This window comes from Drosophila innubila (genome assembly GCF_004354385.1).
Source record: "Drosophila innubila isolate TH190305 chromosome 2R unlocalized genomic scaffold, UK_Dinn_1.0 1_C_2R, whole genome shotgun sequence".
Lineage (NCBI taxonomy): Eukaryota > Metazoa > Arthropoda > Insecta > Diptera > Drosophilidae > Drosophila > Drosophila innubila.
Genome location: NW_022995374.1, coordinates 22,960,375 through 22,984,696, shown reverse-complemented (window position 1 = coordinate 22,984,696; position 24,322 = coordinate 22,960,375). Strand labels below are relative to the sequence as shown.

General features: G+C 39.3%; 5 protein-coding genes across 6 annotated transcripts in view; 2 read left to right on the top strand and 3 right to left on the bottom strand.

Annotated features, from left to right (window-relative positions):
- Positions 1–4,095, bottom strand: part of LOC117785651 (neurogenic protein mastermind-like) — a 48,532-nt gene extending 44,437 nt beyond the window's left edge. Inside the window, exons 1-2 of the mRNA XM_034623785.1 lie at positions 3,967–4,095; positions 3,138–3,254 (exon numbers count right to left, since the gene is read on the bottom strand). The gene's annotated coding sequence lies outside the window, so the exon portion shown is untranslated. The remainder of the gene's footprint in view (positions 1–3,137; positions 3,255–3,966) is intronic.
- Positions 4,096–5,716: 1,621 nt separating this feature from the next.
- On the top strand, positions 5,717–12,384 carry LOC117784574 (ATP-dependent DNA helicase MPH1). The gene is made up of 3 exons (XM_034622335.1): positions 5,717–7,663; positions 9,071–11,413; positions 11,468–12,384. The coding sequence occupies exons 1-3, from the start codon at positions 6,362–6,364 to the stop codon at positions 12,011–12,013; spliced, it is 4,191 nt and encodes a 1,396-aa protein (XP_034478226.1). The 5' UTR covers positions 5,717–6,361; the 3' UTR covers positions 12,014–12,384.
- A 713-nt stretch (positions 12,385–13,097) lies between these two features.
- LOC117784981 lies at positions 13,098–15,223 on the bottom strand. The gene is made up of 2 exons (XM_034622849.1): positions 15,167–15,223; positions 13,098–14,174 (listed from the first exon to the last, which is right to left on the bottom strand). Exons 1-2 carry the CDS (start codon positions 15,221–15,223, stop codon positions 13,116–13,118), a joined length of 1,116 nt encoding a protein of 371 aa, XP_034478740.1. The 3' UTR covers positions 13,098–13,115.
- Positions 15,224–18,073: 2,850 nt separating this feature from the next.
- LOC117784055 lies at positions 18,074–21,579 on the top strand. Of its 2 annotated transcripts, XM_034621653.1 has the most exons (6): positions 18,074–18,551; positions 19,450–19,621; positions 19,673–20,150; positions 20,350–20,535; positions 20,600–21,178; positions 21,234–21,579. In XM_034621653.1, exons 1-6 carry the CDS (start codon positions 18,078–18,080, stop codon positions 21,502–21,504), a joined length of 2,160 nt encoding a protein of 719 aa, XP_034477544.1. In that variant the 5' UTR covers positions 18,074–18,077; the 3' UTR covers positions 21,505–21,579. The 2 variants fall into 2 exon arrangements, with proteins under 2 accessions (XP_034477544.1, XP_034477545.1); XM_034621654.1 differs by lacking the exons at positions 20,350–20,535; positions 20,600–21,178; positions 21,234–21,579 and having other exon boundaries at positions 19,764–19,853.
- A 494-nt stretch (positions 21,580–22,073) lies between these two features.
- Positions 22,074–24,322, bottom strand: LOC117785008 (putative elongator complex protein 4). Its single transcript, XM_034622879.1, has 4 exons — positions 24,034–24,322; positions 23,054–23,952; positions 22,761–22,995; positions 22,074–22,697 (listed from the first exon to the last, which is right to left on the bottom strand). The coding sequence occupies exons 1-4, from the start codon at positions 24,182–24,184 to the stop codon at positions 22,594–22,596; spliced, it is 1,389 nt and encodes a 462-aa protein (XP_034478770.1). The 5' UTR covers positions 24,185–24,322; the 3' UTR covers positions 22,074–22,593.

Here is a 24,322-nt window from a genome sequence, read left to right as displayed (position 1 = left end):
TCTTTTTATATTTTCCATGTGCAGATGTTTACAGCAAGTGCAGCTGCAACTGTTGCCGCTGTCGCCGAGGCAGCAACGAAACAGGCGACTAGAAAGAAAGCGCAAGCAAAAGCTCTACACACACACACGCACACACACTTGTGTATATATACACAACAACAACAATAAAATACAAAGTGGGGAAAATTGACGTTGACGATGATGATGATAATGATGAAGAAAGCCACAAACCGGTGCGGGGCAATAGTTGAATTGTCTCAACGTTTTGAGTTTCGTGCAAAATTTGTGTGCAACATGCAGCGGTCGTCTAGTTGCAAGCAACTGAGCGCCTGTTACGCAGCGTAAGCCAAACACCTGGAATGGGGCATACATATTCGGGATAGCCGAAAAGCGGAACCAGCACCAGAAACCCGGACATCGCATCGAATCGGCCCGATCAACTGACGACACATCGAATGCATACAGTTCTGTTTAAGGGCTGTCTTCATCATGACGTTGTTGTTGTTGTTGTGATTATGAAGGGGATGTTTTGTAGCGAGAGGGTTCACTGTCCCAAAACTGTGGGAGCAACAACAGCCACTGAGACAGCGACTGAGACAGCGACAACGACAACGACAGCGGCGGAGGCGGACAACAAAAGCAACAACAACGACAACGCAGCAAAGCTTTGCGAAACCTGTTTGCTTGCCCAGCAGGCAGAGGGCAGCGGCAGCGGCAGCGGCAGCGGCAGCGGCAGAGGGCAGCGGACAGTTGGCAGCAGGCTGAGAAGCAGCAAAGCAGCAGCATTGACCTCAACTGAGTCAACGACAAAATATGCCAGTCGGACCTCAGGGATCAGGCAATCGAAATAATGCAGAACATGGTGCGAAATATTTAATACAAAAATGCCTTGGCCCAAAGGCTGCTGATGTTGCCAGTTGTTGTCAGTTGTTGTTACTGTTGTTGTCAGTGGATGCGGTGGATGTTGTTGTTGTTGTTGTTGTTGCAACTGCAACTGAAACCTGTTTGAAGCAAACACGGCGTTCAACTATTTCGATGGCTCGCATCTCTTTAGAGCCCACCTACATTTTTGGGCTAAGACGTCTAAGCCTAAGCTGAGACTATCTCATGTCTTAATTGGGTCATTCACTTGCTCGACTAAACACACACACACACACTAACAGAGACACAGATACAACTCTTGAGCTACAGCCACTTCCGGTACATCATGACCAAGAGAGAGGGAGAGAAGCAGAGAGAGCGAGCACACACGCGAGTTAGGTAAAAATACATACCAAAGAGAGACAGAGAGACTCAAGTTGAATTCAAATTAAAATATGTTATCTGCAAATATTGTAGTATTCACTAAATACTAAGAAACTTAATTCTGAGTAACTCTGTCTAAATTTCAAACTAATTTTATTTAAATATTCTTGAAATTATAGTGGATATCAGAAGAATTTTTAACCGATTAATATATTAAACTAAGAGCCTAACTAGAAAATGGGAATATTATTTGGGAATATGGAGTTTAAGCTAGATCATATAATAAAAGGATAGTAAAGTTACTTTTTCTCCTACAAATACATTGTACAAACTTTTTCTTGAATTTTCGAGAAGAGATACAAATTGGCTGTCGAGTAACTTTCAATAATATTTCGGTTATAATTTGATTTATAATATTTTGTTGTGGATAAGTCAAGCGTTCTAATCAATCAAATCAGTTTCTTGATTGATTTGCAATTAATCAGCATCACTTTCTCTCACTACCTCTGCCACTCTCTCGCATTTCTCTCACTCTCATCAAGAAGGATCAAGCAAGGACTGCACAACAGCAGCAGCATCCAATGAACCAAAGAGCGAGAGCGAGAGCGTGAGAATGAGAGAGGGAGCGAAGCAGAGTCAGCGATGGCAACAAAAACAAGGCAAATAAAATGTTAACCTAACCGAAGCAGTAAAAACTCAACCGACAACTTTTCGAGTCAGCAAATTCTGCTGCTGCTGCCGCTGCCAGCGTTAACTTCGACGTCGCTATGCCGACAGCGACTTTGAGCGAGCAGCAACAGCAGCAGCACATCCATCATTCGCAGTGTGCAATGCCAGCTAAAACTCTAAAGAAAATCCAGGCAATTGTTTCTAGAGAGCAACAACAAGAACAGCAACAAACTGCAATCGCTGTTTCGCAAGCTGCGATTTACTTTGTTACGAGGGTTGACTCAACGTTTTATGATGTTTAATTATAGGCGATTATCGTACGTAGACTTCTTTTAATAATATTTCTTTTTAAAGACTATATTCAATTTTAAGTATTTTATTGTAGTTTATTTACCAAGGTACAAGGGCAGATTAAAGGCTTTTGTTATCAATTAATTTTATACGTTGATAAAAAGTGATCCTATTAAAATTTGATAGCGTCTATAAAATAACATTAATAAGTAAAACACACTTACTAGCGATTTTCAAGTACTCCAACTCGATTCTTTAGAGTGCGTCGATTCTTAGTTCTTTAATTTTTTTAAAACTCTTGTTAGAACCAGGACTATTAAAATTTCATGGAATCAAAGGACCATTGTCCTTAAAACATAACTTTCGTCCATGTGAGGACTAAAATAACATAATTTTCCAACTCAAAAAGCGGGAACTAGAAATTGATTTTAGAACTGTGGTTTGTTGGTGAAAATATCTTAGAATTGACCCTAGAAAACGAATTTGGGTAACAATTTTTTGTGAAAAAAATCAATGCACCCTAATGTACATCACTAATATTTACATTTATAATTGTAAATACATAAGTAAATTACACAAATAATATCAGAGCATTCAATCATTGTATGAATACAATCTTTCAAACTACCCTCGCACTATTTTGATAATCTCACTGTTGTTGTTGTTCTTGTTGTTGTTGTTAGAGTTAGAGCTGCCCACCCAAACTGGTCCGAGACTTGATCTATTTATAGGTTAGCTGAAGCTTAAAGCTCTTGCAAAAGTTCAAAATCGAAACAACAAATAAATGGCTGCCAAGGTCTTAATTCGGGTTATCGTCCACCCACACATGTATGTATATTGTAAAAGGAGCAGCGCATAACTGAACGAATAAGAAGCCAAAGAAGGAGAAGCTAAAGAAGAATGAAAAAGAGGCATACGATTTTGTCACTTACCAAACATTAGCACGATTGGAAGACACCAAAAGAATATGATTGCGTCTTGCGATAATCCAATTTGATATTTTCGTTAGTTAGCCATATTTCAATGAAAGCGTCGCGCACAAAAAACAACTACAACTACAAATTTATTAGATTGCAAACACGACAACAACAAGAGCATTAATAATAATAATAATACCAGCAACAACAACAACAACAAGAGCAGCGCGGAAATCAGTTCAAAATTGCGGCCGCTGCTGCTTTGTATGTTATATGTGTGTGTAAAAATCAAAACAAAACACGACAAAAACACACACACACACACGCTCGTATGCACCATACACAGAGAGGCGACTCAATTCCGAGAGCGTGAGCATAACACAGAGAGCGAACAACGAAGAGAGCGAAGCATAGAAAGAACAACAAAATATTGAAGACTATGGATCGCTGTTCAGTGTTGTTGTTGTTGTAATTGTTGTTGATACTACTATTATTATTGCTTATGTTGTTGTTCTTATGGCTGTGTTTTGTTTTGTCTGTTTGACTGCAACATGTTGAATGTTGCATCCAAACTCACACACACAGTGGCACACACACATACAAAGTCAAAAGACTGGCCCTAACGGTAAATGCAAATATAACTCAAACAGCGCGTAACTAAAACTTGCAATATGTAAATATTTCTTGAGCTACAATTTAATTATAATTAATTGACACAGAAACAATTGCACACTGCATTGTTAACCATCGGCGGTTTTTATTTGAATTGATCAAAGGACGCGTCCTATGTACTGCGTTTGTATTGATATAGGTTAAAAATTTATATATATTAATTATTGCTCACTTTAAAATGTTTAACATTCGACACAACATAAACGCGCACTATTATGTTTGTTTAATGTTCATTTGATTAACGTAAATATGCCCGAGAAACACGAAACACCAAAAATGTATAAAAACACCGCGTACATGCTCTGCACACAACAGAAGAAAAAGCGGTACTGTTTGTTAAACAAAAAATTACTCACTGTTGCCAGCTTAGCTATTTTGTAGCTAGATTTGGCTATGTTCAGAATTCGTTTGCTAGAAAAATTTCAAAATTGCTATGAGCTCGAAATCTGGCTATTTTAAATATATATTAAGCTAAGTTTTGCTATTTATATTTTTGGTAAAAAGGTGCAAATCTGACCACAATAACAATTTTAGATTGTTTCCAGCCAGAAACAGCTATTGTTCCCCCTAAAAACTTGCCAGCACTGGTTTGGAAGAATGCCACCAGGTGCAAAGGCTGCCACCCTACAAAACTACCCGATCTGGCAGCTTGTTCTAATTTAATAAAATTAAAAATTTGGTTGCAGCAAGAAAAATTCACTTATTTGGAATTTTTCTTAATATCGAAGATAGAATTTTCCAATTCTACCAGAATTTTTGTTCAATTTTTGTCGATTTTTTCATATTTTTATTTTAGAATTAAAAACTATACTGCTTTCCTCTGTGGGTGACGAACTTCAAACCTTCATACAAATGTTTTCCTTAATTTAATCTAGTTTCGAATTTTAAATTTTCATCAAATTATTTATTTATTTCATAGTGCTGCATAATTGAAATTTACATTCACCTACATTACAATTTTCCAGTGTGGCCACACGCGACTATAACGCGTTCTAATTAATACTGATTCAGTATTTTTTAACTACCATCTATTACACCTCAAAAGTCCGGTATACTTTAGGTTTAAAATTTTAAAGACCTAATGGTCCTCATTAGCATATTGCTCCTCAATTAACGCGCGCACTCTAATTTTTTTTTGTTTTTTAGAAATAATTGCCGAAGCCCGGTTGTAAAATACTTGACTAGTATTTAAGCTATTTTGCATCGCTAGCTCAGCTATTTTGCGGAAGCTTTACAGCCAGAAACTGCTATTTATTTCTCTAAGAAGTTGTCAGCAGTGATTAGAATAGGATGCCTTTCACAATTGCCAACTTAACTATTTTATAGCTAGTTCTGGCTATTTTCAGAGTTCGTTGGTAGAAAAATTTCAAAACTGCTCTTAGCTGTAAATCTGGCCATTATATATATAAATTCAGCTAAGTTTTTCTATTAATTTTTTCTATAAAATTGTGCAAAAGTGTCCACAACAACAAATTTAGATGCTTTCCAGCCAGAAACAGCTAGTGTTCCCTCAGAAACTTGACAAAGCCGGTGTGGAAACACTGTTTTGGTCCAAAGGCTGCCACTCTGTCAAAAGACTGCCACCCTGAAAAGTACCATTTTAAATACAATGCCAATAAATTCAATTATCCTAAATTTACATTTACCAGTGTGGCTGATACTGTTTTTTAACGACGTTACTCCTCATTAGCAATTCTCTCCCCACTTAACTTTTGCAAACGCGAGCAGTTAAAATTTTTTTTAGTTTGTAGTAATAAAGTTGGCAAGTATTTTAGCTTTTATGCATCGCAATTTCAGCTTGGTTTAATTACAAATTATTGTAAAGTAATTTGTAAATTGGCAGCTCTCCTACTAAATGTGCTCGATTCTCTCTTATCTCATGTACTCTATTAATTTACAACTACTCATTACATCAGTTTTGCCCACATGTTAACCTGCGCACGCATGTTTGTTTAAGTACAAATTGGCTAAAATAAAAAAAAAATGGTTGAAATGAATCTGAACAATGTAAAAGATTCTCTCTTGAAGGACATTGAAGGCACCTTAAGGCAGATTCTAACATCCCTTAACCATGGAAGTAATAACATTAATAAGGACGGAATGAGAAAAAAAGATCTTGTGAATAAACTAATTTCTCAGGTGATCGCTGTTTCGGGGGATTCCACAACCGATCGCGAAAAAATCGTCAGAGTGCTTTGCGCTATAATGAGATGTGCCCTACTTTTTCGATGGTCAAAATTAATTTTTCTGTGTCAATTATGTTTCATTTTACTGGATTTGTCCGCAAGCAGCGAGGACAAAAAGCTGGCAATGCAAATACAGAAAGTAATACGATCAATTGTTCGTAAAAATTTGAGTAAATTGTAATAACAAATGTTAAAAGAATAAACGAATCTTAAAATTGGTTACACTGTTTTTTTGTTATACTGCCAAATAAAAATACCAAAAAGCAGTCTGGCAACCTCCCAGCTATCAGCTGTTACCACTTGCGAATTTTCGTTTTGTTGTTTGGTTTCTGTTTGGTTATTTGTGTTTACTTTTTTATGTTTCATTGCAATTAATTTGTCATGAGCAACGACTGGCCGGGCGACGACGATGAACTCGACTCGGCACTAAATGACGAAGCGCTCGAGGAATTGTTAAACACGGCGTCCAGCCAGTTGCAACAACAACAACAACAGTCAAAGAATAAGGAATCGGAGTACGATGGATTTAATGAGAGTGCTGGGCATAATTGGTTGTATCCGAACAATTTGCCGCTGCGTTCGTATCAGCACAGTATTGTGCAGGCGTCCCTCTTTCGGAACACACTGGTTGTGCTGCCGACGGGATTGGGCAAGACATTTATTGCGTCGGTTGTGATGTACAATCTGCATCGATGGTATCCAGATGGAAAACTGATATTTATGGCACCGACACGTCCATTAGTCTCCCAACAGATTACCGCCTGTCAGAAGATCATGCCCTTCCCGCCCGAGGATACAGTGGAGCTGACAGGTCGACTACCGCGTGCCAAACGCGCCGAATTGTGGATGAGCAAGCGAGTCTTCTTTGCCACACCACAAGTGGTTCAATCGGATATGATGGACACCGGGGATGGAATGCAGTTCCCATTCAATGCCATTAAGCTGCTGGTAGTCGATGAGGCGCACAGGGCCAAGGGACGCTATGCATACACACAGGTAACTGAATCCATCATGGCAAGAAATCGCAATTTTCGAATGCTCGCCTTGTCCGCAACTCCTGGACGGACCATGGATGATGTGGCCAATGTGTGTCGCAATCTGTACATCTCGCATCTGGAGGTGCGCTGGGATCAATCGATCGATGTCCAGCCATACATTCATCAGCGTACTTTGCGCACAATTGTCGTGCCGCTCAAGGATGCGATCAAGGAGCCCCGAGCTCGTTTGCACCAGATCATTGATCCCTATCTGCGCCAGCTCATTGCGGCCGATGTGCTGAAGGGGGCACGAGGCAACATCACTAGAAACAATTTGCTGTTCGATCAGAGCCGCTTCCAGGAACAGGCCAACCATGGACCACGTCATCCGGAGCACAGTCTCATTGCCAGCAACTTCTCCATGTGCATTAGCCTGTACCATTCCCTGGAATTGCTGGAGCGTCATGGATTTCGCGTATTTGTCAATAGTTTCGATGCAGACGATCGAGGACGCGACAAGTTTGTGCTACGTGATGCCGCCCTGAGAGATCTTGTGGAGCAAACGCGTCAGCAGCTGGGCGCCAATCCCCTGGACATCTCGACCCGTCCCATGACCAACGGCGAAGTGGCGCCAATGCCCGCTCAACTGGACTTTGGACATCCTAAATACGAGCAGGCGCGTCAGGTGATGCACCAACATTTCGAGGTGAGAAAAATGCTCAAGATTCATTTTATATATAAGTAAATTCAGTTTAAAGGTTACTAAAGAAAAAGCTAAATTCTTTCTGATCTTATTTATTACTAGCTATTACTATAATTATATTTCCTCGATATCAAAGACGTTTTCAACAAAATTGTTTCATGTCTTGAATTCTGAAATCATTTCTACATAAATTTTATTATAAAATAATTAACTTCTCTTAAATTCTAAATTTAAAATTATAAGTAAATTAAAATAACGATACTATAAATTTAAAATTTTAGAATGCATTCATATTTGTTGAATTTGTCTTTACGAAAAATACTTTCAACATCTGCTTTCGCTCAAAACAGACTTATTACATTCGATTTTTCAGATATTAATTTATTTATTCTAATTTTAATTCGGCTAAACTATTAAACATTTTTGCAATAATTCTTTCATTCCTTCATTAATATTATTTTTCGCATGTAAAATTATTTTGACGTAAATATATTGATGTTGTAAGTTAATTCAAGAAATTACCCAAATCAGTTTTTAAATAGCCAGAATTCTTTCAAAACGGATTTCTTTAAGTATTCTGGCAATTACAAGATTGACAAGTTTTTTATACCCGGTGCCCATTGAAAATAAGTAAAATGGTATATTCCGTGGTGGCACCCCTGATTCTATTCGTTGAAATGCGTGTGACGAGTAAAGGAGGCATCTCCAACTCTATAAAGTATATATATCACTGCGACTAGCAATATATACAGCTAATATGGCGACTGTCCGATCAGAAAGAGTTATATACTGTTCGAAAGGTATAGTCTTAACTACTATAACTTTTGACAACTTACCTGGTTCATAAGATAAAAGAGTGTAAGTGGGAGGGAAAAAATTTTAATGATTGCCGCTAATGGGGTCGTTGGAGACTTTTGGTAAAATATTATTTTTTTTTAATTGTATCAAAAATACGCGATTGATACCTCGATGACCCAAATCCGACAACTGGTTCAAAAGATAAATAAATTTGAAATTTTTAGTGGCCTTTCCAAAATAAAATGAAAAGTCAGTTTTTTTGGTTGCTTGCATCAAAGCGTTCGTTGATAATGGGAATTTATTTCTCGTAGAAAGGTTCGTTTCACGACTTTTTTGAAAAAACCGCTAGTTTAGCGGGAAAACGCAAAAGCCCACTAAAATTGAAGCCCCCGCAGTTTTTAAGCCAAAGAAGCTACAGATATGTCCTTTATATCGTTGGAAAGATATTTTTGAGAGCTTTTAGACGTTTCTTTTGTGTTTATAATTATTATTTTATTTATTTTATATACTTTATATATTAAATTAAATATCGTTCGTTACAAATTTGATTATGAGAAATTTTCCGATAACACTGATTGTAAATATTGTAGTTAATTATACTCCTTATTTCAGTTGCATCCCGATTCGCGGGCCATTGTGTTTTGCGAGTACCGTGAGTCCGTAATGCTGATTCAACGTTTACTCCTGCAGCACAGACCGGTGGTGCGTCCACGTTGCTTTGTGGGTCAGAGTAGCAGTGGCAACGGCATTTGTAACCTTACCCAAAAGGAGCAGCTGCAGATAATGTCGGACTTTCGCAATGGTGTTAGCAATGTCCTCGTGGCCACCTCCATTGGTGAGGAGGGACTGGATGTGGGTGAGGTGGATCTTATTGTCTGCTTTGATATATGCAGTTCGAATCCAACGCGCTTTGTGCAGCGCATTGGACGTACAGGACGACAAAGGCGTGGCCAGGTGGTCATGCTGGTCACCGAGGGACGGGAGCAACAGTTGCTCAAGGAAGTGCTGGCCAACAGGGATCAAACGAATCGCAAGCTGTTGCAATCGACGGTGGTCAAAAGATCCCTCTATGAATATGCACCGCGTCTGGTGCCGCCGCAGTTTAATCCCAAATGTGAGCAGCGATTTATGGAACCACCGCCAATAGCAGCAACCACATCTAAGACACCCTCACCCAAATGCAAGGCACGCAAACCAGCCAAAGAGTCAGCGGTCAAGTGTCACGATCTGCGCAAGTTCTTCAAACAAGGCCAGGATAAATTCTTGCAAGGAGAAGCGGATTATCAAATAAGCGAAAAGTCGCAGCAAATGCTGCAAAAACAGATGGAAAGTCACAGAGTTAATGTGAAGAACTTTCTAATTGACACACAGACATCGACTGGCACCACTAACAACACTAGCACCACCAACACCACTGGCATCGCAAGAACCACGAGCACCACGAGCACCGTCAGCTGCAGTCAGGAGGAGACACTGCGTCTGCGGAAGCTAACACGTCTGCTGCAGGCGAATAAACCTTTAGTTAGTGACGCACAGCGGAGCCAGGATCTTGTGGCACAGCTGCAGGACAAACAGTTGCCACATTCCCTCAAATTATACTTGCTAAAATCGAATGCAATGTTTGTGCGTGACGTTCGCGAGAAGATGCAACAACAAGTGGCACTGCAGCTGCCGGAGGCGCGACTCAATTCAAGGCAGCAACGCACACGACGCATCCACGAGCTGGTGGAGAATCTGTGCAACGGTCAAATGGACCAACTGCTGCAACCATTGTCCTCTGGTGCGGAGCTAACGTTGAAGGATTTGCAACAGCCGTTGGATGTGCGGCGACAGCAACACTTTGAGGCAGCCTGCTCGGATATCTTTAAGGATCTGCATGAGCAGGGAGTATGTGCGGATAATCATGAGCTGGTGCAGCAGCAATTGGAGCAGCTGGAACTGCGACGTTTGGAGCAGACAATGAAGGAGCTGGAGGAGCTGGGCAATGAAACATCCTGCAATTATGATCAATGGGAGGAGGAAGAAGTGGAGGAGGAGCAGACAGGGGAGACAAGTCAATGGCAGGAATTTGCACACAGTTCAACGCCAGTTCGCATCAAGCAGCCGGAGCAGCAGCAACTCAATGACAGCTCCATTGTGAACTCCAGTCAGCTCAGCGCCAATTTAAGTCGTCTAAATTGCGTCATGAGCGCGGCGAGCACTCCATTTAATCAAAAGCTTAAAACACTGCCCAGAAATTCTCTGTTGGATGCACTCGATGAGAATCTCTCAGACTTTGATCAGCTGGCAGAACAGGAAGAGCCACCTAAAGCGGATATAGCAGTACAGGAAACGGATGTCATGATCACGCCCGATGCCCTCGACATAGATCTCAATGATTTCTTGGAACCACTGCCGGAGGAGGAACAGCTGCTACTGCAGACCCAGAAATCAAAAGAGAATCAAACACCTGCAATGGAAATTCCAATTCTTGCAAGTCCGGAACGCAACAATTCGCCGGATCTGTTTGCCGAAGAGTCCATGTCTCCCTGGAGACCGACAACCGTTGCCGTGCCCGTCAAGAGTCTAGCTGCCAAGTTGGCAGCAAAAACAAACAAACTTGAAGCAGCTTTACAGTCACCGGAACAAAGACCACGCATCACGCCAGTTTCAGCGGAAAAGTCTCCAAGTATATTTGAGAATTACTTACAGCGCATGCGTGGACGTGGTCAGCTTTCTAGAGCAGCACAGAGATTACATTCCATGACTAGCTCAATGTCTGCAGCGACATCCACACACAACGAAGAGGAGGATTCACCAATTATGCGTCGTCGACCAGCCAAACGTAAGATTTATGCCATCTCCGATGAGGAGGAGAAGCAAGAGGAGCAGGAGCAGCAGGAGGTGAAGATGCCAGTTCCCGATACGCAGCTACTTGATGATGACAGCTTCGAGCAGGTGCCAGCCACACAAATCGTAAGTTGCTCCTCTTTCTCTTGGTCTCATTTAATTGAAATCTTTTTAATGCAGGATCTGTTGACGCCACCACGGCGCAATTCTCGGCGGAAACGTGCCAAATTCAACTCCTTTATACTGCAAGAGGCGGATCAGAGTGGCTCCGATGAGGGCGAAGATGAAAATGCGGAGCACACAATTGGTGGCTATCTGAAAGACTCTGTCATTGTATCCAGTGGGGAGGAGGACCACAATGACACCAATGCGCATGCCATGTACCTTCAGGCAGTCAGGAGTCCCTTACAGCGTCCTGGTGCATTCAAGATTCCTGCTCCGCGTGTTTATCACGATGAATACATTTACTCACAACCCGTGGAGGAAGAGCCATCACAATATTATCCCAGCTCTTTCATTGCAAATGATGACAGCTCTGCCCAGGAGGCACACGACATCTCCGAATGCCCCTTGGAGCGTGCGGAGCGCATTTTAAAGGAGCAGCGACGCGAACGACGGATGCGAAAACGAGGAGGAGCATCAGCTCCAGCTCTCGCCATGGTTGTGGCAAAGAGGCGACGTGCCATCCACACAATAGACGACTCCAGCGATGAGGATATTAAATGATATTTCAAGCTCCAATCAAGCTTTATGTCCAGTGCCATTATATTGTAAAATATCTCTCGACTTTCATTGTGAACACATTGTTTATTCCTTTTAATAATTTAAAACCGTGTACAGTCTCAGGTTTACATGCTTAATTTATTGCCTATATTTATAACGTACATTTAAGTTGAAGTACTTTAATTATTGTTTTAATACTTTGGTTTCTATTTTCGGTGACAGTTCTTTAAAGAAAGCTGTAAGGAGAAAAAAAAAATGATCGGTTTAGTGACGTAATCTTGTACCTCAAAAGTATTTAATGTGCCAGAAGTGTATAACAATAATGTATGAATGTACCTTTTTTGATAATAATGCATTTTTATAAAGTTTTCTAATTATACTGCATTTTTATTGGACTTGGAACGTGTCTTAACAATAAGTTCATTAGGGAATTATCGAGTAAATAAAAATATGCATCACAATTGAAACAACCTCCATTTTAAGGATTGCTTTACAGATTAAACAAGGGGAAATTCTTAAAATAATTTTCTCGAGCCTTCAAGAAAAGTTATATTCAAATATTTAATAACCGAATCCATTAATAATTTTCAAAACTATGCTCCATCTATGGATTCGTTACGTAAATTGTTCTAACTTTATTTGAAGTACAGGGAGATATTCCCAATATATCTTGATTCAAACATTTGAAGATAATAATTTATTAAATATGGCTTAAGCTAGGTTTTAGTTTAAAATGATATTAGCTATACATTTCAAAAACAAGATTTGAAACTTTAAGCTTTTCTCGAACCGAAATATTTCAGCTTTAGGTAGGTCTGAATTGTTTTAAAAACAAAAGTTTTGATACAAGGATAAAAAGCTTTGACATTTCGAATCCTGGTAGCTGTTGTTTTTGTACAAAAAAAGTTTATGCATATTTTTTTCAATTTTTTGTCAACTTCCTCTTAGTTAAAATTTAAAATTATTGGTATATAAATGATACATTTTCATAAAATTTGTTGTGGATAAAGAGTGTTAGGAAGCCAAAGATTTAAAATATTGTGTATAAGGTTCTATATATAAATATTATTTTTACCTGTTCCGTTAACATCTGATCCGTTAAGAACTAAACCAAGTAACTGCGCGTGGGAGTTTGGTAATCACTGGCGTTTGGTTTGAAGGTGGTGTTGTGTCGCTGCTTGTAGAGATCCCTGGGCTGGACGTAGAGTTCCTTGAAGTCCTCGCTGCTCACATGTCTGCTGGCAGCGCCGAGGCACATGCCACCGCCTTGGGCATTGTTGCCACGCAGTTGCACCTCCGATTCGTAGATGTTGTCGACCAACGCTTGCCGGGACTTGGCCGTGCCGCGTCTTCTGCCTTTCTGGCTGAAACCCACGACCTGTGACGAGTTGTCCAATCTGGCACGACGTGATGCAATGCCCGTGCAGGTGAGAATGATGCCCAGGAGGACACTGAATTCGACCAGAGCGAGAACGAGACTGGCGGCTAGAAAGATGCCATATTGCTCCCGATACCAGGCATCCAAGTGATCCAAACAGGATTCCGTGTAGCGCTCCCTTTCATAGACGGGACGCTCCAGTGACTGGCACTGGGATTCATTGGCTGGCTTGGGATCCAGAAAAGCCAGCGGCTGTGGAGCATTTGCCAGGACACAGCAGCTCAGGGGAACCGGCCAATTGCGTTGCCCGTAGCTTTGGAGGCGCCACAACGAAGTGTCGTAGTCGAGGGAGCTTCTCATGCCACAGCAACCGAAGCGCGTTTGAGCCAAGTCCATGGCATTGGTGAACTGCTCTTGACCAGGTACACCATAGTTCCGCTGCAGCGCCTTAATCATCTGCCCCTCATCCAGACTGATGCCCAGACAATGCGGCCACAGTGTGATGGCCAAACAAATCACCGACTCCGCCAGCAGCAGCACCACAACGCTCAGAAAGTAAACACTGAGGAAGCAATAGGTGTGCAGACAGCTCGCCCAGAATCCCAGCATGGAGGCCAGGACGGCCACAAATCCTGCAATGGCCAATCCCAGCGAGATATAATAGAGCAGCGGCTGTGGCAAGGAGTTCAACTGCTCGCTGGGAGCTGCCAACAGGCGGGAGAGCAGAATTCTCTTGTTGTCCGTAAAGAGATAGCAACCTGCCACAATTAGCAGCATGCCACATAGCTGCAAGAGAGCAGAAAAAGAGAGAACTGGTAAACAAAAGCCAACTCTTATTGTGAACTGATCTGCACACGCATCGGAAGTTCCCACTTCCTCCCTCCGTCTTTTTTCTCTCTCCTGTCCCATGTATTCCCCATTAGTAGTTACCCGTTTTTTTTTTGTTTTCTGTTTTAATTTTTGGTGCCAAGCTGCGCTTGCGCTTAGACCGCTTCGCTTGGGAGTCAAAAAGTGTTGGCAAAAAACTTTTGGCCTCCTACAACCGCCCCTCTTCATCCCCTTCACGTTCCACTGTTAGCTGCTTTCGATCAGCCAAGCAGAACAAAATAAAACAACAAAATCGAGCAAAGCATTTACAACATTTTGGGCTAAAAGATGAAACCCAAATGCTCTAACAAAATCAAGTTTGTGGCACGAAGATAGATATTTAAGATAATAGAAAGATAAGATAGTTGGGAAAACTTCTTCAAACTATTTATTTATTTTCCTTGCTTGTTCTTGAGATAACATATTACTTAATTTTACAAACTCTTACTTACACAAAGATTATTATGATTGTTTTATAAAAATACTTAAATAAATTTTATTTATCAATTTAGTTTTTAAATTGGTTCTTTTCTTCCAATACTTTGGAATAATATAATGAGGTCTCGAAATATAGTCATTTTCAGGATTTGCATAAGTTTTCTCTTTATTTTTATCGAAGTTTAAAAAAACTTAATAATCTATTAATTTATTTATATGTATATATTAACATTTTTGAGATTGTAAAAAATCGAAAAATCATTCAAATCCTATCTGGATTCCTAAACACTTTTGGTATACTCTTTAATTTACACATACTCGTAAACTAAGCTGCAATAAATGGAGTTTTACGAAAAAAATTTGGGCAGCTAACTAAAAACGTAGGGCTTAGATTTCACCAGATTTTTTGCATATTCATACACTCGTATATATACACCGATAATTGTAGTTTGTATATATATTTATTAGCTTACCAATAGTAATAGATTGCAAAAATTGAGCACGAATTTGTGATTGAAACAGCGCCCCATAATTGCGTTTTAGAGGCTGTATGTGGGTGAGTGTGTGGGCGTTGGTAATTAATTAATGAATCAGTAGCAAGTTGAGCGGTCAGCGTTGTTGCATGCGACAAGAATTGAGTTTGCAGTCGTCGACTATTACATATTACAGCGGATGGGGTTAGAGTTTTTCTTTTCGGGAATTTCTCGTTTCGAATTATCAACGGCTTTTTTTTTTAAGCGGCGCGCGTTGCTTGACGGCAAAACAATAACTGAAATTTTAAAGCAAAAGCAGAGAGTTGCTTTGGGTGTGCAACAAGCTGTGGCAAGTTGAAGAGGCAGCGTCAACTCTCTCTCTCCCACTCTCTGAGAACGTGCCAAGCTACGAGCGCACGTTTCTGTTTAATGAGCATGCTTAATTCTCGCTCTCTCTCTCTACCTAAATTACTCTCTCTCTCTCTCTCTTTGTGGCCACTATCTGCAGCTGCAGCCAAATGGAACCGCCAGTAAACAATAGTCACAACCAACAACAATTGGAGCTGGACAGAACGTTGCGTGGAAAACTTGTTGAACAGGCTTATCATTCTAATCGCGAGAGGTGCTATTAGAATTTCTGATAAGTACAGACAAACTTTAAGAAAAGACGAGGGAGCTTACAACAAATTTAAAGAATACTTTAAATCTCTTTTAGACTTTTCTTGGGGTGTTTTCTGCGTTGTGTATTATTTGGTTATCTTTAGTTTTGTTTCTGATTTAGATCTATTTTGTACAATTTCTATATGCTAAATCTTGATTAATGTTATTTTATACATTTTTTTTTCTAAATTTTGCGGGTTTGTACATGTGTGAATGATTTTTAGCTAGCCCATGATTTACTTTTAGTTTCTTTTAAACATTATCTGCTTGTTGAGATAGTTTTTATTGCATTTTTTTCGCTAGAATACTTCAAATTTCTCTAAGCGTTTTCTTTTAGAGTTTTCTGCGCTCAATATTGGCTAGTCAAGATGCATTACTTGGTTATCTTTAGTTTACAACTTACAATTTTACTTGTTTAACTCTTGAGGCAACCCTCGCAACTACTTAGCTCTGAGAGCTGCTCTTTGTCACTTTAATAGAAGCTTCTTGTTGACCTACGTAACACAATCACTAACTATCTAGCTCTCTATTTTGTTATTCCTAGATCTAGCTCTCTATTGCCCCTTCTTCTCTCGACTCTCTTTTTCTTCTTCTCTCTCTCAGTGGTTTTCTCGTCCAATTTACCGTTGCGATCCACATGGCGCTCGCATTTCCGCTTGCCACTGCTCAATAGTTGCCCCGTGGCACATCAAATTATTCATTACTTTATTCATTTGCTTCTGTTTTGGGGTCAAAGCTGTGGGCCACTTGCCACGTGGGGGTGGGTGGTTAATTGAAGGCACCACATCTAGTGGAAGTTGCAGCGGCAAAGATGACTCAACATAAGTGAATACTTCTTATCAGAATTGACCGAATTAGGAGCAGGGGTTAAGAGGTGCTGCTCTGCGCGGGCGTTCAATGAACTTGAATGATTTACGAGTAGACAACGTGAGGGAAAGCGAAAGAAATATTTGAGATGGTTGAGTATATTATTAAGAAAAATAATTTGGTAGACAGCTAATGAAATACGTAATGAATAATGTAATAAAATATGTAATCAAAATCGTAATTAAATAAATTAAATATTATGTGTAATGAATAGTATAAAAGAAATAATAAGGGTATATAATGAAGGACTTAATGATAAATCTGATGAATATAGTTCAATATACAATAGGTGCTCTAAGAAATTTCCCACCAAAATTTGATGTATTTAAAGCCGTAATAGATATGTAAACAACAAAATTATGATAGATGTAATTTCCAATGTTATGCAAGACTTAATGATAAACAAGATGAAAAGATAAAAAAGTACAGATACGTAATGAAAAGTCCCAAAATGTCTCGAAATGTACGATTTAATGAAAGAAGTAATGAAAACAGTTTAAAGTAGATTAGACTTTGTTAAAACACTCTCATCGAGATTTGAGTCAAAAATCGACATATTGTTGCAAATATTAAATAGCCAAATACATACATTTACTTTTATGTATATATTTTATATAGGATATTGATACACGAAATAAGTTGGATAGGCTTTTAGTATAACTGATCTTTTTGGATACATTTACATAATTTGTTACAATTTTGCAGTGAAATAGCCGCAGGAATGGAAAACCAGTTGGAAAATGGCGAAAATACTGAAATGGATAATATGCTGTGCGACCTCATCGATATCCATAAGGTAAGAGGCAACGAGGAGGCCCTCAAGCGAGTGCTCCAGAGTATCTATAGTCTATTGGACAACAACGACGTAAAATTCGGCACAAAACTTTTTGACAAGCTGATTTCAGTGGTGATTGCGGATCGGGGAGATATTAATGTTAGTCGCGAACAGATCGCCAAAGTGCTCGACGCTGTGCAGATTCATGCTCGGCAATCCCCCAACTCAGGATCCTATTTACTACGTAAGCTCTCTTCGATATCTCTTTGTGAATTATCCAAGGAGGGAGGGGATCAGCAAGTACAACTGCATCCTCATGCCGGGCAGATTCTGGAGCACCTCTTGGATGATTTTGTTCGTGAACTGGGACTAAAATGTGCCTGCTCCTCGCAGCTATTGACAGTCCTTCAGCAGCTGCTGCAGTCGGAGCGGGGAGACAGTCGCCAGCTGGCCTATTCCATAATAAGGAAACTCCTAGCCATAATTGAAAGATGTAAGGACGGCAAGGACTACACAGAAACAGCTCCGCTGGACACTTTGCCCCATTGGCCAGCTTACATTGTTATAATGGAGCAATTGGAGGAAGTGGAATCGCATTTGGTGCTGCCCATGCTAAGTGGCCACATGCCTCGGTTTGTGGCAAGCAGTCACGATGACATTTGGCTACGCTGGCTGCGGATTCTGTATGTGCGTCTCCTGGAGAATCACAATGTACTCGTCGTCCGCTGGACACTCGAATACTTTCTAATGTACTTCACCATCAATGAGCTGCGTCGCGTGAACTTATTAAATCAATTCCTCGATGCCATCAATAAAACTGAGCTCTACGATGCCGAGGATTACTTTCTGCCTGAGCTGAACATTAAGACTTTTGTCCAGAATAGTGGTACATTGCAGTTCCTCGAGGCATTGGTGATGGTGCCCTGGCAGAGCTTGCCCCTGCTTCACTGGCTGCGTAGCATGCAACCACGACAGCCGCATATTGCCAAGAGTCTGCTACTGAAAATCTGTGAACGCATCAAGTCCTTGCAGCATGAAAACTTGCGCTATGAAGCCCAGAACCGTATGTTCGATATATTTGAAGTAAGTTATACTTATCATCAATAGTTTTCTCTTCTGGAAATAATAGTCTGTCATACGAAATCCGAAATATTTAAAAAAATTACAAAAAAAAAAAAAACGAAGAATAATATTGAAGGAATCAAAAAGAAGGAGAAAAAGGAGAACAAAAATTTCAGCTAATAAAAATATTCAGATTCAAAAAATAGGAAAAGCCAAAATTAGGAAAATATAAAAATTAGGAAACAAAATTGGGAAGATACAAATTAGGAAAACTACTTCGTTCACCGGGTGCAATAATCGCGTAATATTCAAATTTTTAAACTGCAATTTAAAACCAATAAAAATACGCTCAATTTTTTATAAAATATTTTCGAATTTTGCTTTTCCTAATTTTTGTCTTCCCAATTTTTTTGTTCCTAATTTTTGTTTCGCTATTTTTTATTTCCTTATTTTGGAATTCCCAATTTTTTTTTTAAGCTTTGTATTTTTTGGTTTCCTAATTTTAAATGTATTCCAAAATACTTTTTAACTTGCTTTTCTTCTGAGTAAGATATTTCGACGTTCGAGTAGCAAATCGTCAGAACATATTATATTTAAAATTTTTTAAGCATTTCAATTCCGCTTCAAAAATTTTGATATACCTCATTTCTGAAGATGCATGGTAAAAATTCTGATTTTTGTCAGACGACTTTATACATATTCTCAAACATCTTTCTAAATTCAAAATATATATAGCTAAATTTGAAATTTTCCTTGGTTCAAGATTGATTTTCAAAGCTTGATTGTAAAACTAATAGATATGTATTTCGCAGATTTTGAAAATTTCTCTTACGAAAAATGGATGGAAATTAAATTTAACATTGTTCACTTCACTCAAGCCCACTACTTGCATTAATTATACCTTTTTTTTCTACTTTAGCCCACAATCGAGAGTTTGTCTCTTGGCGATTATATACAGTTCATAAAGGCGCTTTGCGATAGCTTTTGCAGAGATCACAAGCGTTTCACAGCAAAAATAGCAAGTTGCACTAATTTTACGGATGAATTGGTTTATTTCGACAAGTCCTTGTTCATGATGATCTTTCGCACAGGTATGATGTAGATTCTTGTATTGTAAGTGTTGTATTTATGAAATATTTTAGATGTCAATATTGGAATTGAGCTGCACAAACAATTTAGTCAATTGCCTAGGACTCAACATGGTTGGTGGCGTCTCTTCTCGTTCTTTTTCAGCTTGAAGCTCGAGTGTGCTACTGAAAGAATGGAGATTCTCGACTTTTATCGGACGGAATATGACTTGGATATAGGGTTGATTGAAAAAATGACAAATCTTTATAATTTACAACAATATCTGCTTGAGAAACTGAAATGTGAATCCGAAGAAGAAATTTCTTTTGTACTGCATCGAAGTGTCGATTGGTTTACTTGTGAAAAACTTCTAAAATGGACTCAAATCGAGGAACTCAACTTAAGGCCACATGAGTTACTCAGTCAAGGTACTATCTTAACTGCTCAGCGTGTGTCAACGTTGCTAAACGATGTGGAAATTAGACTGAAGGATGAGAGCATACTTAAGGTATTAATGACCTTCTTGAAGCAATATCCGGATAGTGTTCTAGTGTAAGTTAAAAAGATTGAGTTAAAATTAAAAAATGTTTTAAAATATAAATTTGAAAGTTCTTATAAACGTACAAAATTATAAGTCTCAATTATTTATTTAGTTTCTCATTAAAAAACTTCTTAAAGCATATTCTATTTATAATGATTTTCAATTCAAATCGATTAGATCAAAGTATTGAGAGTAACCTAACTGTCACAGCGCCACGGGACTTGTAAAATACGCAGCTGTTTTTTTGCCGAAAGAGGAAAGTGAACAGATCTTGAGTGATGTGCTTGAAACCAGTCATTTTTTAAATATCAACGTCTTATGCTGTACGAAGAGTGTTCCGATATCTCTGATAATACGAGGAATACTGTCGGGCAGTCCCTTATCTGGTGAAATGTGGTATGTAAAAAGAAAGAATGTTATATATTATTCTTTTGAATAACTTCATGATATTTCAAAACAGTATCGAGTATGGTTACCTGATCAATCAGTATAATTACTTTTTTACAAGCTGTCGAAAACGAGATAGCTATATAAATTTTGTTATCGATCGCAAAACGGACATAAACGCGATACTCGATGAACTTGTGCGCATAAATAATGAGATGGTGGAAAATAAACCGAGCTACGTAGAAAATTCCAAGGATCATCGAATTAAAATGCGTATTGGCAGAGCCTTGCTAAGGATAACATTCAAGAATCCTAGCTATTGGTCCGATCAATTATGGGACGCATTGCTCGCATTAAACGAGCATGAGAATATCAAATATATGTACGAATGTCTAGTTGCCCGATGTTTGCCCTGTGTGGATATGTTGTTGAATCGCCTGAATCAGTTAGATGGTCTTGAGTCCTGCCAGCAGTTATCCTTTATCTCAGTACTGCACATCTACTGTCTGAGCAAATATAATCACATTAAGCTAGAACAACTCCAGAGGATCATCGATCTGTTATTGCCCCAAACGATGTCCAAAGATTTCGAAATTCGTCTTTTCACTCAATTGGTTTTGCATAGGTTGCTGCAACAGTTCGAGGATAGCAAGTAAATAGATATTTCTACATAAAATCTCTTAAGTATAATCTAAAATTATTTACAGCATTAAGATTCCTGGTGTTATTAATATGAAGAATGCCATTGAAGGTAATTTGGCCGATAAACTGCAGGAATATCAGGATGAAGGTCGCCTTTTACTACCAAAGATATGTTATCAGACTCCAGATGGTCTACAAGCAGCCGATTTCATATTATATATGACATATGCGCCATGTGATGAATACTTTGCCGATTCCCTGCGGCCCAATATAAAACTAAAGTCCGAACTGGCCAAGTACAGAAGTATTCTTAAGGACAAAGGTCTACCGACGTAGTCCACAGCTGGAACCTTCTATCATTGACTCTCTATTCAACATACATTAAAACTTTAGGCTTGATATTGAACAGTGGTGATACAATTTTTTTGAATCATTTGTTTTTTCAGCTTTGATCATTTTTTTATTAGATCTTTTTAAATGAACCATGAGCTCATTCTAATTTCGGAGATTAAATCCCAAACAAATCATGTTTTAAGGCAAAAGTTTGGATCCAGAGTAAATTATTTTCTTTTAACATTTAAATTGAATAAAAAGAAATATTATTGGTAATTTAAGAACAGAATATATAAATTAAAATTGTTTAAAAAGATTAAATAAAAATGTTTCCAGTAAAACAAAATTAATGTAATAACTTTAAAAAGTCTCAAAGATTTCAACAATTAGAAAGGACGACGTCATGGACAATGAAGCACTTCCAAGGGTTATGGATAGTTTTGAGACATCAATATTTGTTAGAACAATAAACAAAAATTAGGATAAATTTATGGCAACATTAAGAAAACAAATATGAATTGTACTTAAAAAAAATTTTTAATTATAAAAAAAAACCAATATTTTAAATCAAATTTTCAATGGCTTTTTGTTGTTGTTTAATACATACATAACTACATAAAAAATCATAATTTTTCTCGCATCTCGTTTTCATGTTGGAAAAAATAAATCAATCGATCGATATACACACATACAATATGGAAATTTCTCATTATTTGCGCATTCGGTATAAACATTATATAAGTATTATCTATTTTAAATAAGAAAAAATTGTAAAATCGGTTGTACTAACAGCGTTTGGGCTAAAAGCCGAAAAAATCGCTCTATATATATATGTATAATATAGTGTATATATAATTGGTAATTGTAATAACTCCGCTTTCAGCACTTTACTTTTTTTTGTGGGTGTTATGTTTTTTGTATTCCTGTTCTTTTTAATGATGTTGTTATCGTTGGTGTTATTTGGGACAAAAAGATTTGGTTATTGTTATTACGCATTTGAACAGCTTTGGAGACAGAGTATGAATGTGGGAAATAATGAAACAACCAACAAATGTTTTGTGGCAATGGCCATAATATCGAGCCAGACAGGCACTAGAAATCCATTGATACATTGGAATTGATGGACACACCAGATCCGCAATTTGCCGACGCTATAATATCAGCAGCTGCCGACTTATCGGAGGTTTCTTGCAGCTCTAAAATTTAGAGAGTATACAATTAGTAAGCTTGACAACTTGAGGATTAGATGCTTCTCTAACCTGGTGGCAGATGCATCTTCTCAATGACAAACTTCTTTCGGCGAAGTTTAAAGGCTAGATCCGTGGTCTCCGGCATGTGCACGGCCAGCGTATTGAGTGCGCTCATTTTGTGCAGATGCAATAGACCGCTATACTCCTTGAAAGCTGGATGCGTTTCACGATCGGAGCCGGCAAATGATTCCAGCTCAATGGCATAGTCCACCAATTGTCGGATCTTGGGAACCAGGCTGGTATCCTATAAATTGAATTGATAAATAAATAGTTATGCAAATACTGATAAGTACTATACTTACGTATTTGGCTATCAGATGCATGGGCATCGTGATGAAACAGACGGCGGTGCAGCTGCGCACGCTTGCGCGCAGGACGGTCAGAAACTTGAGCAAGTCAGTGGCAAAGTTATCGTCATACCAGAGCGGTGATCCCAGCGAGGTGAGGCAAACGCGGCATAAGTTCTTCTGCCTGTTGATGCCCGGCACGAACCTTTCGTACTTCAACAGCGGCTGCAGTTTATTGAGCAGACGACCGTAACGAGGATTATGGAAGAAGCGTGATTCCGGCTGGGATGGCTGCGATTCCGGCGATGTTAGAGTTGATGGTGTTATCGTTGTGGTGCTGATTGAATTGTTGGCAGTGCTGCTGTCCGTGGCTGCAGTGTTGTTGTTGTTGTTATTGTTGATGATGTTGTTACTGGCAGTGATTTCGCCATCGGCCTCAACAGCTGCCGCAGTCACTTGGTCTCCAGTCACCGCACTGGTAAGCGTCTCCTCACGTTCCAGCGAATTGCAAGAGTTGCTTATATTGTCATCCTGTACGACAATGTCCTTCTCCTTGTAGTTGTCGTCCCAGAGAGTGGTCTGCGTATAGTAGAGCATCATGGAGTCCATGTGCTCCATTAGATTAAAGTGATGACCTATTTTGGCCGTGGTCTGCTCCGAATTGACCAGCGGCAAATCGTTATACCTAAAGGCAATACGCAGTCCATTCTTATCCGCCGGCTGCTCGTTGGCACGCTGGTCCTGACGCTGTTCCAGCTCCACTTCCTCATCGGTCAGTGGCTTTGGCAGTCGACGCAACATCTCCGCTGGCAAATCGTCCAGACTGCCCAGGAATATCTCTTGCTTGGACAATACGCCCTCGGCCAAGAAATATTTGGCCAATACCTTGGCGTGCGTCATAAATCGATCCTCCTCTGCACGATAACCAAACAAATGTTAATCTAATGACGCCTTGAACTGCGTTTGCAAACACACACACAGAGAAACACACTCACCAATGAGACATATCGAACCGATCGGCAGACCACCGCCTAATATCTCGTCGAGCGATGGATTACCGCTAGAGGTTATCACCTGGGCAGTATGGGGGCTAGTCCGGGTGCCACGGATTGGCTTTTGCACGGTCCGTTTGCGAAAACTCATCATGTCTCTGCTATTTTCCACTCTTGCGTTTCGTTTATCAGTTTTCTTTTTGTTTGCCGGGAAAAAGAAGACAGAAATTCTGTCTGTCCTTCCACACTGTAAAAGGCTGCCACCCGGTCCAAAAACTGCCACACTGCACAA

Excerpts from the sequence above, each read along its gene's own strand:
- LOC117784574 (XM_034622335.1), top strand. The coding sequence starts at position 6,362 with ATGAGCAACGACTGGCCGGGCGACGACGATGAACTCGACTCGGCACTA. Across the intron at positions 7,664-9,070 it reads TGATGCACCAACATTTCGAG|TTGCATCCCGATTCGCGGGC; the intron begins GTGAGAAAAATG and ends TCCTTATTTCAG. Across the intron at positions 11,414-11,467 it reads AGGTGCCAGCCACACAAATC|GATCTGTTGACGCCACCACG; the intron begins GTAAGTTGCTCC and ends TTTTTAATGCAG.
- LOC117784981 (XM_034622849.1), bottom strand. The coding sequence starts at position 15,223 with ATGGGGCGCTGTTTCAATCACAAATTCGTGCTCAATTTTTGCAATCTA. Across the intron at positions 14,175-15,166 it reads TTTGCAATCTATTACTATTG|CTATGTGGCATGCTGCTAAT; the intron begins GTAAGCTAATAA and ends GCTCTCTTGCAG.
- LOC117784055 (XM_034621653.1), top strand. The coding sequence starts at position 18,078 with ATGCTAAGTGGCCACATGCCTCGGTTTGTGGCAAGCAGTCACGATGAC. Across the intron at positions 19,622-19,672 it reads CATGATGATCTTTCGCACAG|ATGTCAATATTGGAATTGAG; the intron begins GTATGATGTAGA and ends GAAATATTTTAG. Across the intron at positions 21,179-21,233 it reads CAACAGTTCGAGGATAGCAA|CATTAAGATTCCTGGTGTTA; the intron begins GTAAATAGATAT and ends AATTATTTACAG.
- LOC117785008 (XM_034622879.1), bottom strand. The coding sequence starts at position 24,184 with ATGATGAGTTTTCGCAAACGGACCGTGCAAAAGCCAATCCGTGGCACC. Across the intron at positions 23,953-24,033 it reads CGGTTCGATATGTCTCATTG|AGGAGGATCGATTTATGACG; the intron begins GTGAGTGTGTTT and ends GTTATCGTGCAG. Across the intron at positions 22,996-23,053 it reads TGCATCTGATAGCCAAATAC|GATACCAGCCTGGTTCCCAA; the intron begins GTAAGTATAGTA and ends TTCAATTTATAG.